This window comes from Xiphophorus hellerii, chromosome 22 (genome assembly GCF_003331165.1).
Source record: "Xiphophorus hellerii strain 12219 chromosome 22, Xiphophorus_hellerii-4.1, whole genome shotgun sequence".
NCBI lineage: Eukaryota > Metazoa > Chordata > Actinopteri > Cyprinodontiformes > Poeciliidae > Xiphophorus > Xiphophorus hellerii.
In genome coordinates this window covers 27,850,038-27,865,844 of record NC_045693.1, presented here as the reverse complement: position 1 = coordinate 27,865,844, position 15,807 = coordinate 27,850,038, and the positions used below count along the sequence as shown (strand labels likewise).

Genomic DNA, 15,807 nt, shown 5'->3' with positions numbered 1-15,807 from the left:
AATCATACCATAAAATCTTTGTTTTTTTGAGAAAAGGTATTTTTCTCCACAATTGTCCTGTCATTTTAGTATGCATTGTTATTACATCACATTACACACACACACACACCAGCGTATTCTGCCTGTCCGTGTAACCTCGCCTGCTAGATTTATCGATGCAGCACTTCTCAGTCTGTCTCCATACTGAGTTTGTCTGCCAACCCATTTAGAATATTGTAGTGCGGCAGCGGTCAAGTCTGGCACAAGCAGAGGGTAACACACGCACACCAACACGCACACACCAAGACATACTTATATACCTCTGAATATTCTGATGAACAAAATTCCCATTTTTGAGCATTCAAACAGCTTCCTGGAACCAAAATTCCAAGAAGTTCTTCAGAGAAACTTATTTTTAACGATTTGCAGCTAATCTTGCAGCCAACTCCAGCACATGCTGATCACAGTGATAAATGAGAGTCTGGGAGGTGTTTAATCATAATGTGGTAACATGTTGGTGCACTCACAGCTGACACTGGTCTCCCTTGATGCCCTTTGTGGTACAGAAGCATTTTCCAGAGCTGACGTGGCACAAATTGGCGTGGTTGTTACACTTACAAACTGCAAAAGTAAGAACAAAGGAAAAGACAGAATGAGACATGGGAAATTTGAAACTAAAAACAACTGTAGAACTGGAAGACAGATCCTTTTTTAAATCAACTCAATAAAAACACTGCAGAACTGTTCTCTGAATGAGGCTGTAATCCCAAGACATGGCAGCTCTGCATGCAGCACTAAGATGGGCATTCTGTGTGTAAACACAATAATCCTTCAACTGTGTGGTTAATACAGCTCCTGGGGTGGGAATGGATTCAGATGAAGGGACAGAGAGGAGGAATGGGACATGCAGAGAGGAAAAGATTGGGGACAAAAAATGGAGTCAGATTAGATGAGGGGCCAAAACAAATTAATAGGATGACTTCAGCTGAGTCATTCCCACTTTTTACCAAGTCCCTGATTATTTTGATTCCACCTATTGCTCATCATGAGAATCACTTTCTGCTGACTCTGTTTAGAGATACCTTTGATTAGTAGTAAGTGCAACATTGATCAACGTATTTGATGTGTTTTTCTTGATGGCTTTGATGATCACATTCAACAAAATGTAATGCTTATTGCTCTTTTTATAATTGGTTACTGTATTATGTTTACTTGAAGTGCCTTGTTGCTAAAATGTGCTGTACAAATACACTTGACTCATTTGTTCAGCTCTTTCCAGTTCTTGAAACATGATTGGTTTTAGAAAAATGTTTTCTGGTAAACTGTAACCTCAAACTCCACAATGCTGCAAAGCAAAAGTTCCTCCAATAGGGACGTAAACCTCCAATAGTAATAATAATAAAATGTCACACCACAGATTTAAGGTATATGGTCTTAGGTAGGGCCAACCTTCCTCAGATTGAAATAAAAAATAGCTTTTCTAACGTGACCCCAACAAAAAACTGTAGGTCTATTTGATAGATTGAAGAATGTGAGGGTTTGTTGTCCTTTGAGGGTCTCGAATTGATGCAGGGTGTGGAACAGACTGAGACCAGCTTGACATCACAAGGGAACAGAGACATGTAAGATAAAACATAAATACAACATTTCTGTCTGCTCGCCTGGCAGATAGCTGCTATTTTGAAGGATTTTCTTTGATTTCTCTGTCTTATTTTCACAGCTCCCATCTCTTCCATCCTTACACTTTTTCTTGGCACCAGCAGTGACACTTTTATGAGACGATGTGGCATGTTTCTCCCGATTGTGTCCTTTTCTTGTCAGGATTCTAAATCAATATTGTATGAACTGCAAGGTGACCCTAACTTGCTCTAATAAACCTGTAATTTGTCAGCCGTCTGAAACATAAAAGGATGTCATTGGCCTTTATTTTTCTAGTTTCGTTGCGGGTTGGTCTAATTTTCAGATGCTGTTCCTTCCTTTGAGTGGTTCACTTTTTCTTGTCAAAGACGTCACTTTTCTACCTCATTTCTTTCCATGTTTCCATTGAGAAGTTTCACTTTATTTTTTTTTTTTAAGTGTGTTTTAGTTTTTCTTTCGCTGCATAATCAGGTTTTCTTCCCAGACTGAGGAGGGGGAAGAAGGACGCTGGTTGTTTTCTGCTCATCATCCATCCACTGCCTTTGACTTACCTTGACCTGAGCTCTCCACTGTTTTATTATAAGAGGCTTGTCTCTGAGCCAGTTGGAAAGAATAATAGCAAAGCAAAATAGTCAATACAGCCAGAGTGGGAAGCAGCTTTGAGTGCGATTACGGCATACCACAAGGTTGCAGGGAACATTCTTGTTTGTCTCTGCCTGTAGTGGCTCCATTCAGAAGTGATTTAAGGTTGAATTACAGGCTTGTGTGAATCACCCAGTTACATCATGCTATTTTTTTATGTGAGAAAACAATTAAAAAGATTGCATGGACAAAAATACCATGTTTTGGTTTTCTTGCCATCTACTCAAGTCTTTTTTTTGTCCACAAAAGTGTTTTTTTTTAATGAAATTTGTTTTCAAATGACATGTCATTTGAAAGCCAAGAGAAGATATCATGAAATAAGCTAATTTAAAAAGTATATCCAGTTTACATTTATTTGTATGGATGCACTTTTAAAGCACCCAGGTTGCAAACAACACATTGGATGCAGATGTATTTAGTTTTGTCTGCAAAACTAAATACATCTGCATGCAAAATGTACAACATGCACAATATCAACATTGCATGTTGATATTTGTGGTTACAGTGAGGTAGGGTAGCCATCAGAGAACCAGTGTTCTCCAGACCTCAGCCTGATCTCACGGGGTGTATTAGACAAGTGGTGTCCAAAGTCGATCATGGAGAGCAGGCATCCTGCATGTGTTAGTTCTCGCCCTGGTTCAACACACCTGGATTAAATGTTGGCTCATTAAAAGACGTCAGGAAACATGCTGAGGAGGAAGTTACTACCACCAGACAGAGAACTAGAACAAGCAGGATGCCAGTGTTATGGATTAACTGGTGGCGGCAGCAGGGAAAGACAGATGTTTCTGTGGGCGTGGCTTTTTAGGAAATAAACAATGCAATAAGCTTAAAGAACTACAAATTTTTGCAAAAATACTATCCGATTCCGAAAGACACCGATTAAGATCTCGAGAATAACTAATTAGAAAGACTTTTATTGGTCTAATATGGTATGTTACCTTTTTATTTTTTTATTAATCTGCAAAACCATCAAAATATGTAAATTTCGCAGACCTTGTCCCGATTTATGTGTTGCTTCAGAGGTTGAAACTCGTCAAAGAAAGATCAAAATAGATCTCAAGATGCCATAAACAGATCTCAAAGCAAAGATTAATCCCTGAAAGCCAACATAAATGTTGAAGAGCCTTGGGATTTAAAATAAAATGTTTAAAAAGATCGCCTGGCTATGTTATTTATACTCCCTCATATTGTATGATATTTCAAATAGATATCCACAGAAATAATAGTGAAATCTTTTTAAACACTGTTTTTGTAACATGTTATGGCTTATTAATTCATTTACAGAAGACATGGCTACCGCAGATCTATGTGGCAGTGTCATTTCTTCATTATTGTTGATATGTAATATGTAATACATAATTTAACTAAAAGTCTTTAATCTTTTCATCAAGTGACCTTAATACTCAACCATAAGAGTCAACGCTGAAACAGTGCGGTTGCATTACAGGATCTGAGCCAAAAACACACACGAGGTTAGAAGTGTTAACAAGGAAGTCACACTACAGGTACTTGAGAGCCAATTCAAATGTTTTTCTGATCAGTGCTGGTTTCAAAAAGCAGAAACGATGCAATTATGTTTACATTTCGGCTATTCATGAGTTGGAATTAATTTATTCTGGTCAGCCTGAATGTGAATGGGATTGTCATGTTACTCACTGATCCAGTTATGCTCAAATGTGACGTTTTCGAAGTGCACTGAATGCTGCTCTGTAGAAACCTGTTTTGAAACATAATTTTCACATGCAACATTAAACATATATGTGTCAAATGGGATTTATAGTAAAGTTTTGCAAACGGTTTTGTCACACAAGTAGCATTTTTCAGCAGGCGTCGACACAGCCACCTACAATTTAGGAATGCGCATCTATGCGCATCTGCGGTGCGCATAGTTTTCAACCAGTTAATTTAGCCACCAGTTAATCCATAACACTGGCCCTCAAGAACCAACTTTGGACACCACTGCCTTAAACACCAGTCTGTGTTTCAACAGTGATGGGATGACACTGGTACTCTTAAGCGTGTCTGGATGGAACCCTCATTTATTAGCACACAAGCTACAAGCCTTAAAATGTAAAAGAATCACCTTCTCCAATTAGTGAATAAACACTTAGTATTGTGTCAAGAAGAAGACCTGGGTCTGATGACCAATACTTTCTTGACCTTGGGTATCTGAGGTATGACATGATTCCATATTTATTACTGGAAATGTTTTCAATTTCCTGCTCTGTCAATGCCAGATTTCTTTTTTTTTATTTCTGGAATGCATACAGGTTTGCATGCTGTAATTTCTGCGTCTTCAGTTATTTAATGTTCCTCAACATCTTGAATTACCTCAGTGATCACATATTACATATTACCATCATCTCCACTCTCACTACTGCTATCATTGGCCAGTAAAGTATGAAAATTTTACTTCTCTATGGCAACAATGGACTTCAAGTTAAGAACTAAAATATGTCAGTTTATTTTCAGTCAAAATACTTGCTGGAAATGGTGCACATTGTAGATCTATAGTCAGAGTATTGATATCGATACTTCTCAAAATATTGCCACTATTTTGAAAATAAGTCTGTAGTATTACAGGGTTTCTTGATGTGACCATATTTTTTGTTTTACTTTACTGATACTTTTCATTCTGTCCGCCATATTGGATTTAACAAAACAGTTCTTGCACTTGCAGTGGATGGACAATAGTTGGCAGTGTATTACCTGATGCGCTAGCGTCGACTTTAAAGGTCTGTATGCATTTTAGAACATAAAAATTAACAAGAAATACAAGTTCCAAGCTGTTAGATAGATGTCCACTACAGTGATCTCTGCATGAAAGGGTTAACATTAAATGATTTTGCAAACCCAAAAATGTTTTTATTCTGATCAACAGATGTGCCATAGGTAAGAGCTAACACAACTTAAAGAGCCGTTCTGCTCCCTGGACAACTAAATAAAAGTCATTAACTCAAATGTCACATGACATTTTGAAAAAAATAAAATAAATAAAAGACAACTTTTCAGACAAAAAATTACTTTAGGAATTTTCTTGTAATATTTTTAAGAACTAGCATTTTGTTTTTATTTTTAGGATTTAAAATAACTTTAAAAAGAACTCTGTAAACACCCTAATTTTACAATCCTTCTGGTAAGATTTACCACAACGTTCTTCAGTTGACATTTAGGAAACGATGAGCAGGATTTTGTTTTGCATTGTAAGGCACACTTTACTCTTCAGGCTCAAGGTCAGTAAAAGAGCTTTGTTTGTACTGTTGGACATGTCAACACTACTCAAATTTAAAAGGAAATCAGCACTGAAATCCAACATAGGAAGTGATATAATCTTAGAAGCCTTCTATAAATATTCATGATGAATTATGACCTTAATAAAGGATAACTCCTTATGATGTAATTTAAATCTGAAAAAACCTACAGAAGCTCTGTCTGTCTTTAAAGTAATATGAAAACAGAGGAATCCAAACAAATCTCTGAGCAGTAAACACGGTTCTGCTTCAAGAAGATCCAGCTCCCTGCTCAGCATGCGCCGAAGAGCTTTGAGCTATGAAACTATGCTGCAACTCATTTCCTCTGCCATGCAGGAAAGTTCTGACTTCTTGAAATTCAGATTCTGGCAAAAAATAATATGTGAAAAATCTAACAACTCAATCAATTCAGTTTCAGTAGTGCATCATCCGTCTGAAGAATAGAATCACTGCTTCCAGAGCCCAGTGATTCCTTTGGTTTGTACTGAATTCATTCATATCAACACATGGTGTATATCAATCCCTCCAGGATTTCAGAATAGCTTTTGAGATTTTTTGCAAGCAAAATCACTGATTTTGTGGTGCTACATTAGAAATATTAGCAAGGAGTTATGTGATATATTTTCCTCATTTAATCTTTTCCAAGATTTAAATATATTAGAAAATGAGAAAAAAAATGTAACAGATTTGATACAAATATTTTAATTCTTTAAGAACTTTGGATAATTTTTATCAAGTAAACAAGTACCAGTAATGAAGTACCAGTGGAGTACACTGATACTACAGAGTACTAGTACCAGTACTCTTCTACATTCAGGCTTGTTTACATGCAGCTTCCCATTTCTGTTCATGCCAACTTGAAAAAGGAAATTCCCCATTTTTTATGTAAGAGAAAAATACTGCAGATAGCAATATTTTTGGGGGATCTTTTTTTGAGTCCCTCAAAAAACTTGATGAACTAAACTTTTAAGCTGAGGCAGAGATCTTTCTGGCAATAATTCACATTATTTATCAAATATGATTGGAATCAAACATCCAGGAGATCCTTAAAGACTTCTAGTGCAAACCATCTGACACGTCTTCAGCTTTAAGTTGTAACTTGACTGTATTCTGTATTATACTATTATACAGCAGTTGTTGGGCGACCTGTTCAGAGGTCATAAGGGGCTGAAGCTCTTCTGTTTTGAGTAATTGGCTAAAATATATAAAAAGCATTTATTCCATTAGTTTATTTTGGGTCTTTTATCATTTGCTTTTAGAAGCTGAAAGAAAACAAGTCGTCCTTTAATGTTATACAGAATGTATAACATTCTGTATACAGAATGTTATACAGAATGTTATATATAATGTTATACATGGTAAATGGTTTGTGAACTTTCAAGCAACACAGTTTGTCCTATTTGATTCAGCCTCCTAATAAACTCCCCTTTTATGTGAGTCAACATACAGCCTGTGTATTGGAAGTGAACTCAGTTTGAGCAGGAACACCAAAGAAGAACAAGCCTCATGCGACTCAGCTTCTGACAAAACAGCTTATCAATCCACTGCAATTTGAATACAGGCCTTGTAGCTGAAAATGATGTGGTCACTTTATTAAATTTCCTGTATCGTCATCTGGATTGTGCCAAAGCCAATGCTTGGCTCCTGTTTATTGACTTTTAATGCTATCCAGGCACATTGGTTAGCTGATAATCTTCTTAAACTGTTTAAACTTTGACAGATCTCGGCGTTTGAGAATCAATGGCTGTTTTTCCAATTACTTCAACTCATCTACTGGTTCACCAAAAGGTATTGTCGTCTCTCTCCTCTAATATCTTTTTCTCTACCAACGATTGTTGTACTTTATATAGACTAATAGGCATTTAGACAATAATCTTGAGAGTTTCAAATAAAAGCAAGTGGATTTCTCTTGTTATCTTGAAGACGTTTAGTCTTTCATCCAAGAGGCTTCCTCAGTTCTGAAACTTCAGTTTGACGTTCCAGGTTGTTTACACTAAAGCTGCAAATCAGTTCTCCACGGGGGACAGTTGAGTACACCTTATTTCTGACAATACAGAAATAAGGTGAAAGGAAAACCAGATTTCTTAGCAGAAAATGTTGACATAACAGCTTTGATATAAATCATATTCCTAGGGACATGGGAAATGCCCTCAGTGAGTCCAATTTCTTACCCCACTGCCTCTGAGTATGTGTACAGATCAGGGTTTCCCCCAGAAAACTTGCTAAGCCCAGTGGTCAGGGCGCCGAGGTGCCCCACTGTGTTTTTGTTAAGTAGATGTTAAGTAGACAGGAAAAGTAAAAATATTACTAATTACCCAACTAGTCTGAAAAACAATAATTCAGAAAAAAACAATTAAAATCAATACCAATTATTTGCACTTCTGTTTAATCCAAATTAAGTCAGCAGCTTCATAAGGCCCCCCCAGGGCTTCAGGGCCCCATAAATGCTAATATTTTAACACAGACCACAGATACATAAATGTAACATTTGTTTATTGAGATTATCAATGCTGCTAAATTTGATTTAATGGTTTCAGCAACATAGATTAAAAGATTTTAAATTGTTTAATATTTAAATGTAAGATTTTAAGGAGCTGGTAAGTTTACTTTGTAAAAGTTCAAAGAGCAATCTTAATAGTTAGATTGTTTTGTTACCATAGCTACAGTCTGATGCTATGAGTTTAATCTTTGAGTTTGAGCTCTGTTTGTTCACAAATACAAATTGGTAAACTGCAATATAACTGATTGCTTTTCAGGTTGTCCAATTAAACTACTCCCTACTCCCAGATTAAATCTAACACAGAAGCTGTTAGAGGTGCTGATGATTTTAGCAGCAAGAGGCTAAGTCCAATTCTGCTCAAGGCCTCATACAGTCTTGGACCGGCCCTGCATGATGATTTAAATCTGCTGAACTGCGCAGAGATGCGCAATAAACGGGAGATTTAATTTAATGCTGCTAATGTGGCTTTAGTGCCCCTTCCATTTCATGTCTGTTGAGATTTTAATAAGAATAGTAAGTTAACCACTACGGCGTCAGCCAACCAGGACCACATACATAAACTTTACAGGAAAGACAAGAATCACACACTGGGCAGCGTTTTGAGATGTAAACGCTGCATATAATTCTTTGTTCGCAAGGATAAATCATTCTCACCGCACCCTCAACACGCACCTCTGAAAGCGCCACTACAAGTTATTCCTGCGGTTCACATAGAGCTGCCTAGAGCTAACGAGGTGGGGTTTAAACTCCTACCTTGATGTGGAGTAGACTACTCCCAAGAAACATAATTCCACACAGGGGGTTGATGTAAATGTCCATACAGGTCAGCCTGTGTCCAGTTTGAGTAAAAGGAGGCGCGCGATCCGCGCTGAGGTAAACTTCAAAGCTCATTCAGCGGCAGCGACAAGGCAACGCGCAGAGGCGCCACGAGTGTGATTGGTCCACTCTCCGGCTTTAATTGCATAAACTATAAACCTATCTTTTAGGAATAAATTTGCTCCACCAGTGAAACGCTCTGAGCAACAGAAACGCTTTCAAAACGGATTAAATTAGTTTATATATATATATTTTATTAATTTTTCTAAAGTCAAAAACAAGCAACACTTGGCCTGGCAGGGGGGGCTAGAAAAGCAGGCTTACTGGGGGAAACCCTGCAGATACAGATACACCCACTCACACACACATGACACCAAAAATGCATGTCGTTGTGGGCAGTCTGACCGAGGCATTTAGAGGAAAGATCGGGAAAATATTAGTGAACAAAGCTTAACTGTTTCTATGGATGGCTCTTCTTTTCAGGAGCTTTGCTGTTAGAAACGCCCCACACCTAATGTAAGGGAACAGAGGAAACGGCTTTGTGAGTTAAACTAAAAAAAAGCAAGAAACCTAGAGCTATAGCTAAAATAATTTAATCCTCTTCTGCTGGTATCAGTTCTTAATGCATTGTTTCAAGAGACGTAAACAGAACAATGTTTTCTTGTGTCTTTACTACGTGTCTTTTGTTCAGCAGTTACATTTTATGCCTCTTTAGCTAAATGGCATTGCAGACATAATAAATACTGATTGGGTGTTATTCAGTGCATAACAAAGGCGAAAAGATCTTAGACACAATAACACCAAATACGTAATAAGTAATATAATGATTATAGTCCTTTTCATGTTGAAAAAACACACATGTAGAGATGAAACATTGGCGGTAAATGTCAGATTTCAATGACTTGGCTGTTAGATCCTAGCAACCTCGAACCAAAGCTACAGTAGAGTTACTAGTGTTCATTGGTCATGACCAACCCAACATGGTCCATGGATGGAAACTGTTAAAGCAGTGGCCAACGGGTGGCTCAAGGTGGCCAAGATTTCTCTACCATGTAGCAAAACTTATAAACTGAATAAGGACAATTGCAATAAGAAAAGAGAAGGCCAAGATGGTCAAGATGGCTTATCAATGTATGTATGAGTATCATACTGTTGTGTGAAGTTCATCTGTGTCACAGAAATAGTAATGTTATAGTATGATATTGTTATTAGATGCTTAGGGACCTAAAAATCATTTGTTTTCATGTCTCTAATTGGCAGAGACCTGTGTAAAATAGCAACATGATGCCGTTTTCTGTGTACTGTCACAATACACTTCAAAACTCTTTCACTGTTTTAACCAAGTTTTTGTTGAAAACATTTAAGACACTAATCATTGTTCAGCATACTCTAGCAGGTAATGAATACGCATAGCATTACAATGGTTCTAAATAGCTAGCTAGATGAACAGATAACTAGATAGATAAACAGATAACTAGCAAGCCAGACAGACAGAAAGATAGCTATATAGCTAGCTAGATCAGATAGCCACCAGTAAAGAAGCCTTAATGTTTCCCCTTTGCTATAAGATTCAGTGGTTCTGATTTAGGTAACAAGCATGTGACACTCATACAGTGCAAAGAGTGAAAAAAGTTGTCATGTTAATTGCAATAAAACAAAGAGCGCATTGCTTAACTTGAGTGCTTGTCATATATGATGATGCCTAAGTTAATTTACCAAATGCATGTCAGCTAATGTCAGTCTGCATTAATTAGCATACACTGTGAGTCACAAATAAAAGCACACAGCTCTTTGAGAAAGCAGTCATTTTGTTTTTTGTTGGGATTTTTATTTAAATGAGATGTGAGTCACAGCTGTGGAAAGAGCTCAAACTCACCATTTAATCTGACTGGAAATCAAACAGGATTTAAAAAGCCATAGAAATCATGTTTATTGAAATGTTTTCATGCACCACATGGTTTTGTTGTGTTGCTGCACTTGTGAGTATAAATTTCAGTGTGTTGACCAGTTGGGAGGGGAGGAATAGACGAGCCAGAGGGAAGATGACTAGATACCGCAAAGGATGCTGGGAAGTTCAAAATTTTGCCACGGGGGTCTACAGGTACAAAAAGCATGTTTAAAATCACAAGTATAAACACACACACGCCTGCATGTGCGCACACACACACATGCATATTTCACACATCTGGCAAAAGTAAATTTGTCAGCTTGTGTACTGAAAAGAGAAGTCTGAAACCAGATTTACAGCTTGGTTTTAGTGTGCTGACTCTCTCGAGCTTTGTTGAGCTGCAGCTTCTTAGTGTATATAACTTAATTTATTTGTATGCTTCAAATCAACAACCTGTAACATGCTGTTTTAATATAATATGCACCCCAAATTTGGTCAATCTGTAGACCAATAGTTTCACATGGCTGTTAGCTGTGAAGCTCTATGTTTTGCTTTTCCCTTTGCTTTTTCAAGTAATACTACTACATGTCATAAGTCTGGTTTTTCTGCTGTATTGGTCATGAGTCTCAGAATAAGACTCATGACCAATGCTAAGTAGACAATGAACCCATTTCGAGTCAGAAGACCCATTTAGAGTTTTCTGAGCTAGCTGGTGTTCGTATTAGCCGCTCTCCACTTAATCTCCAGCAGCTGGGGCAGTTGGATAACAGTTTGGAGGTAGTTTTTCACTAAAGTAACGTAAAGTTCGCTGTTCTTCACAGCAAGCTGGTTAATTTTTACTCATTTCCCAACTTTTGTTAACCCCTTAACCCGCACCAGAACGCCCTCGTGCCTTTTTTCCATTGTATTTCTGGGGGTGAGATTTGCGGGTTTAAATTCTGCCTGTGTCCATTATGACGCTTTTGTTGGGCAGCCTGTAAATAAGTGTATGCCTTTTTTTAAAACTTTTTTTTCATATGAATGCCAGATGAAGATGACACTATGCGTAATTCCCTTCTTCACAAAATGTAAACAGAAATGGAGTAGCATGAAATTTTAGTGGTTGTAGGATTTCTCTTTTGTCTTTGGCAGAGTTCACTTCAACCGAACCAACCACAAAGCACACTTTCTAGGCCAACAAACTGGAGTTTGATTAAAGCGGAATAAACAGGACTGGTGTGAATGCACCTTTAGAGGTATCACAGTAAATGGTGTAAAATCAAATGTGCACCACACATTTTAGATTTGCCTTTGTAAGACACTGTGGAGTACCATGTTTAATTGTCTTCCACTTCACAATTATTCAACTGCTTAGTGACATATCTGCCTTTCACACCAGTATTTAGCCTTGGAGACATGCTTGGGACATTACTTTTTCATTTACGTGCATTTTCATTAGGTAATGCAAGTAGACTCACTAAACAGCAATAGGTTGTTACCCATTGCTAACAACCAAGACTACTATCATTTTGTAGAGGCGTAAAAGCCTAAATAATATTTAGTGTTTTACTTCTATATTCCTATAACATGGACAATATTGTCATTGGATCTGGGAGTCACTTAGTCTCTCTGGAGCGGATTACCTTGGCAGTCAGGACTACAATGAGGAACTCAAAGAGGTGGAGTGGGGCTTAGGCTCACACTCTCTTGTCAATACAGCTGGATTACCAGTTTCTTGGAGAGATACTACTCTATTCAGCATTCCAGGCATACTGCACAAAAATATGCCCCAGAGACAGAGCCCTCTTTGACTGAAGCTTAGCATCACAAACAAATCATAAACAACCTTTTAGCAGTTCCTACGTTCAACTTCTCCAGCTGTTATTGGACAGCAGAGATTGTTATGTTGTGTTAAAGGTAGAGTTCATATTTTAGCAAAAGAAAAAAGTAACAGAGTTAATAAATTATGAAAATGATAGAGTGGCAATGATTGAGTGCCTAACAAAGGGTTAGTATGCATTTCTCTATGAGCCTTCATGGAGAAATGCATTCATAGAGCAAAGTATTCTTTTGATGGTGCAGTGAGAGAGAGATTGAGTACTACACCAAGACTGGGACTGTAAACTACTGATGTGAATCATGCAAAAAATTTATGACAGCAATAAAGCCGCTCAGTGATAGATGCTCATGGCAGAGGAGTGTTGTACGGTGTAGCAAAAAACATAAGTGTAAGACGAGATCATTTGAGCCAAGATGTTTCCCTGAAGAAGATGAAAAAAGGCAGCACAAGAGGACATAGGCATGGGTTAACTGAGCTTAAGTTATCCTCAGTACTTGGCTGACATATATTTTCTACAGAATGGGGTGGACAATATGGACTTGGAAATTTACTGTGATATTACGCTGTGTTTATTGTGATAACAATAAAAGTGACGGTAAAAAAAAAAATGTCACATTTAACCATGTTTTCAAATTTGTTGATGCTCTCATGAAACGAATAGTGGAAAAAAATAGTAAAACTAACAAAGCTGACAAAACACTCAGTTTTTGAGGTTCACAAACATCATAAACTGCAGTTTATCATAGTCAAGAAAAATCTCAATTATCATGATAAGAACTGTTTCATGATAAGAATAAATTGTGCAATAAATGCCCACTTCTAATTCAAAAAGCACAAAAACGGTTGAGTCAAAGTTTATTTAACCTAAAAACTTTTATTAGAATTAAGGAGCCAAGAAATCAAAGGATGTAAGCACATTATTAGTGTATAACCTCAGCAGATGAGTTCTGAGGAACCAGTTTTGTTTCATCCATCACCCCGATAAGGTTGACCTAATTTCTACCTGAAGAATTTAAAAAATATTCTCAAATTTTATATCAAACATTCTGAAAATTATAAAGAGCTGATTAAAGTTTCTGACTCTGCAGATGGCTAAAAGGTGATTCCACCTGTATTTCTTTTCTTATTAATTTAAATATGTTACAATGAATATCAAAATAGGTACCATAAAGTGTACAATAAATGATCAAACACAAGATTTACAGTACAAAGAACACACAAAAAATAAAAAAATAAAATAAAACACAAAAAATCTAAAACTTAGCATGCTAGATTATGTATTGTGTATGCACAACATAATATTCAGGGAAATATATTACAATACAAATGTATTTTTTTTAAAACTCATAAAACAAATTTAACTTATTTTTCCAGTGTGCAAATTTTGGGCTGGTTTTAAAGACATGACATTCAAGAATGAAATGTTTGGCTAAAAAGCAAATGTTATTTATACCATGTAATCAGTATGATTACCACTAATAAAAAGCACCAAATTTACTTGTCTTGGATAGTTAAATCTGTTAAATGGACCTGTGAAAATTAAAAGCATTGACATTTGAAACTAAAGCTAATTAAAGAAGTTCAAGTTATTGAAAAATTAGGTGGAATTGCCTTTTAGCTATTTGCAGAATCTGAAGCTTCAATTGGAAGTTCCGTATAATAAAGTATGCTTACCCTTGGTGCCATGTTGGATTACAGTAAATTCTAAGAATGCTAGTTTGTAGCCTATGCAATGCTAACATTAACTTTTCCAATGCTAATGTTAGCCTCCATGATAATGGGCAGCAGAGAAAGAAGGCAAGCCAATGGGTGACCAGCCTAGGCATAATAGCTTCACCACAGTTGATGTAAGTGAATCGTCTCCCTCTCATTAGCCATTGCTGGTTGCTCAGCAACCGATGCTGACCTGTCATTCATCAAATCAGCAGCTGGCTTCAGGAATGAATAGAGCCTCCTGCTACAAGGAAGTAGTCGCTGCTGGGTGCGCAAAAGTGTTAATTATGGCCTTCATACCACGTTGTGATATTTAAGCACCTGGATTTGCATTGCTGGCTGATGGATCCTTGTTGCCTACCAACATGCTGATCAATTTGATCCTTCTGAACCGCAAACATGACCAACCAAAGAGTCATACTTTTACTTGGAGCCTTCCCGCACACAGATATGACTACATATATTAAATTAAATAAAAGAATGTATCAATAAAACTTGCACATAAAGAAACCAAAAAGTTACTGACTTCCCTCTCCATTTTTATAGAGTTCCTTTAGTAAAAACTAACAGCCGTCTTGAGGTTTAATACCTCTGCTCAGGGGCAAGCCATCAGGTGAGAGATTTGTGACAAACTGTTACAGGTTTTTGTTTTTATTGTTACAAGGTGTAGAAGTCTCTACCTGCCAGGCCTGACTCTGAGAGGAAACCTTCAAACTCTTGGGTCAATTCAAAACCTTTGGTGTGTGTTGGTGTTGGCATTTACTTAAAATATTTCATGAAATTTTAAATGATTAACTACATTTTGATAACCTTGTATAGACAAGGTAGACTAAAGTCTTGGTAAGTTATGCAACCCCAGTGTTGACATGTTGTGAACAATTTAGGCCAGTGGTGTCCAAAGTCGGTTCTGGAGTTCCGGCATCCTTGTTTTAGTTCTCTCCCTGGTTTAACACACCTGGATCAAATGATGGCTCATTAGAAGGCCTAAGAAGAACATTGACATGCTGAAAGGGTTGTTATTACCACCAGGGAGAGAACTAAAACATGCCAGATGCAGGCCCTGGAGGATCGACTTTGGGCACCACTGATTTTAGGTTTTCAAGTCTTCTAGAACTTCTTCTGAGGTAAATTGATCATGTTTAACTACTTGCTTAAACCATATATTTACATTGCCTGTATAAAAAATAAAATACACATTTTGATTCTCACTGTCTTACATTACATCAGACCTAACCCTTCGTGTTTCATGTCATTTCAGATTACTTTGTTAGAGTTTTGTTGGAACTCAGATCTGCTCCTTCTGACAGAGCTGGTGCAACTGAGTCAGGTTTGTAAAAATGTTGCTTTCACAAACCTTTTCAGTTCTGCCTACAATTTTTTAATGAGACCAATATCAGCGATTTGCTACACAAAACATTTACTTTATTTTCCTAGAGCCTCTTTCTAATACATTTTCATGTATGGGGGTCATTGTCTATTTGGGAGACCCATTTCTGCTCAAGCTGTAAATTCCTTACTGATGTCTTCTGATGTTTCTAACTATTTACCCACAAAATTC

General features: G+C 37.1%; 1 protein-coding gene across 4 annotated transcripts in view; it reads right to left on the bottom strand.

Moving 5' to 3' along the window:
• LOC116712856 (attractin-like protein 1) overlaps window positions 1-15,807 on the bottom strand; it is a 191,756-nt gene that overhangs the window by 64,749 nt on the left and 111,200 nt on the right. For all 4 annotated transcript variants that reach the window (XM_032552699.1, XM_032552698.1, XM_032552696.1 and 1 more), the window contains one exon: window positions 507-600. In XM_032552699.1, coding sequence (XP_032408590.1) covers window positions 507-600 — 94 coding nt within the window. The remainder of the gene's footprint in view (window positions 1-506; window positions 601-15,807) is intronic.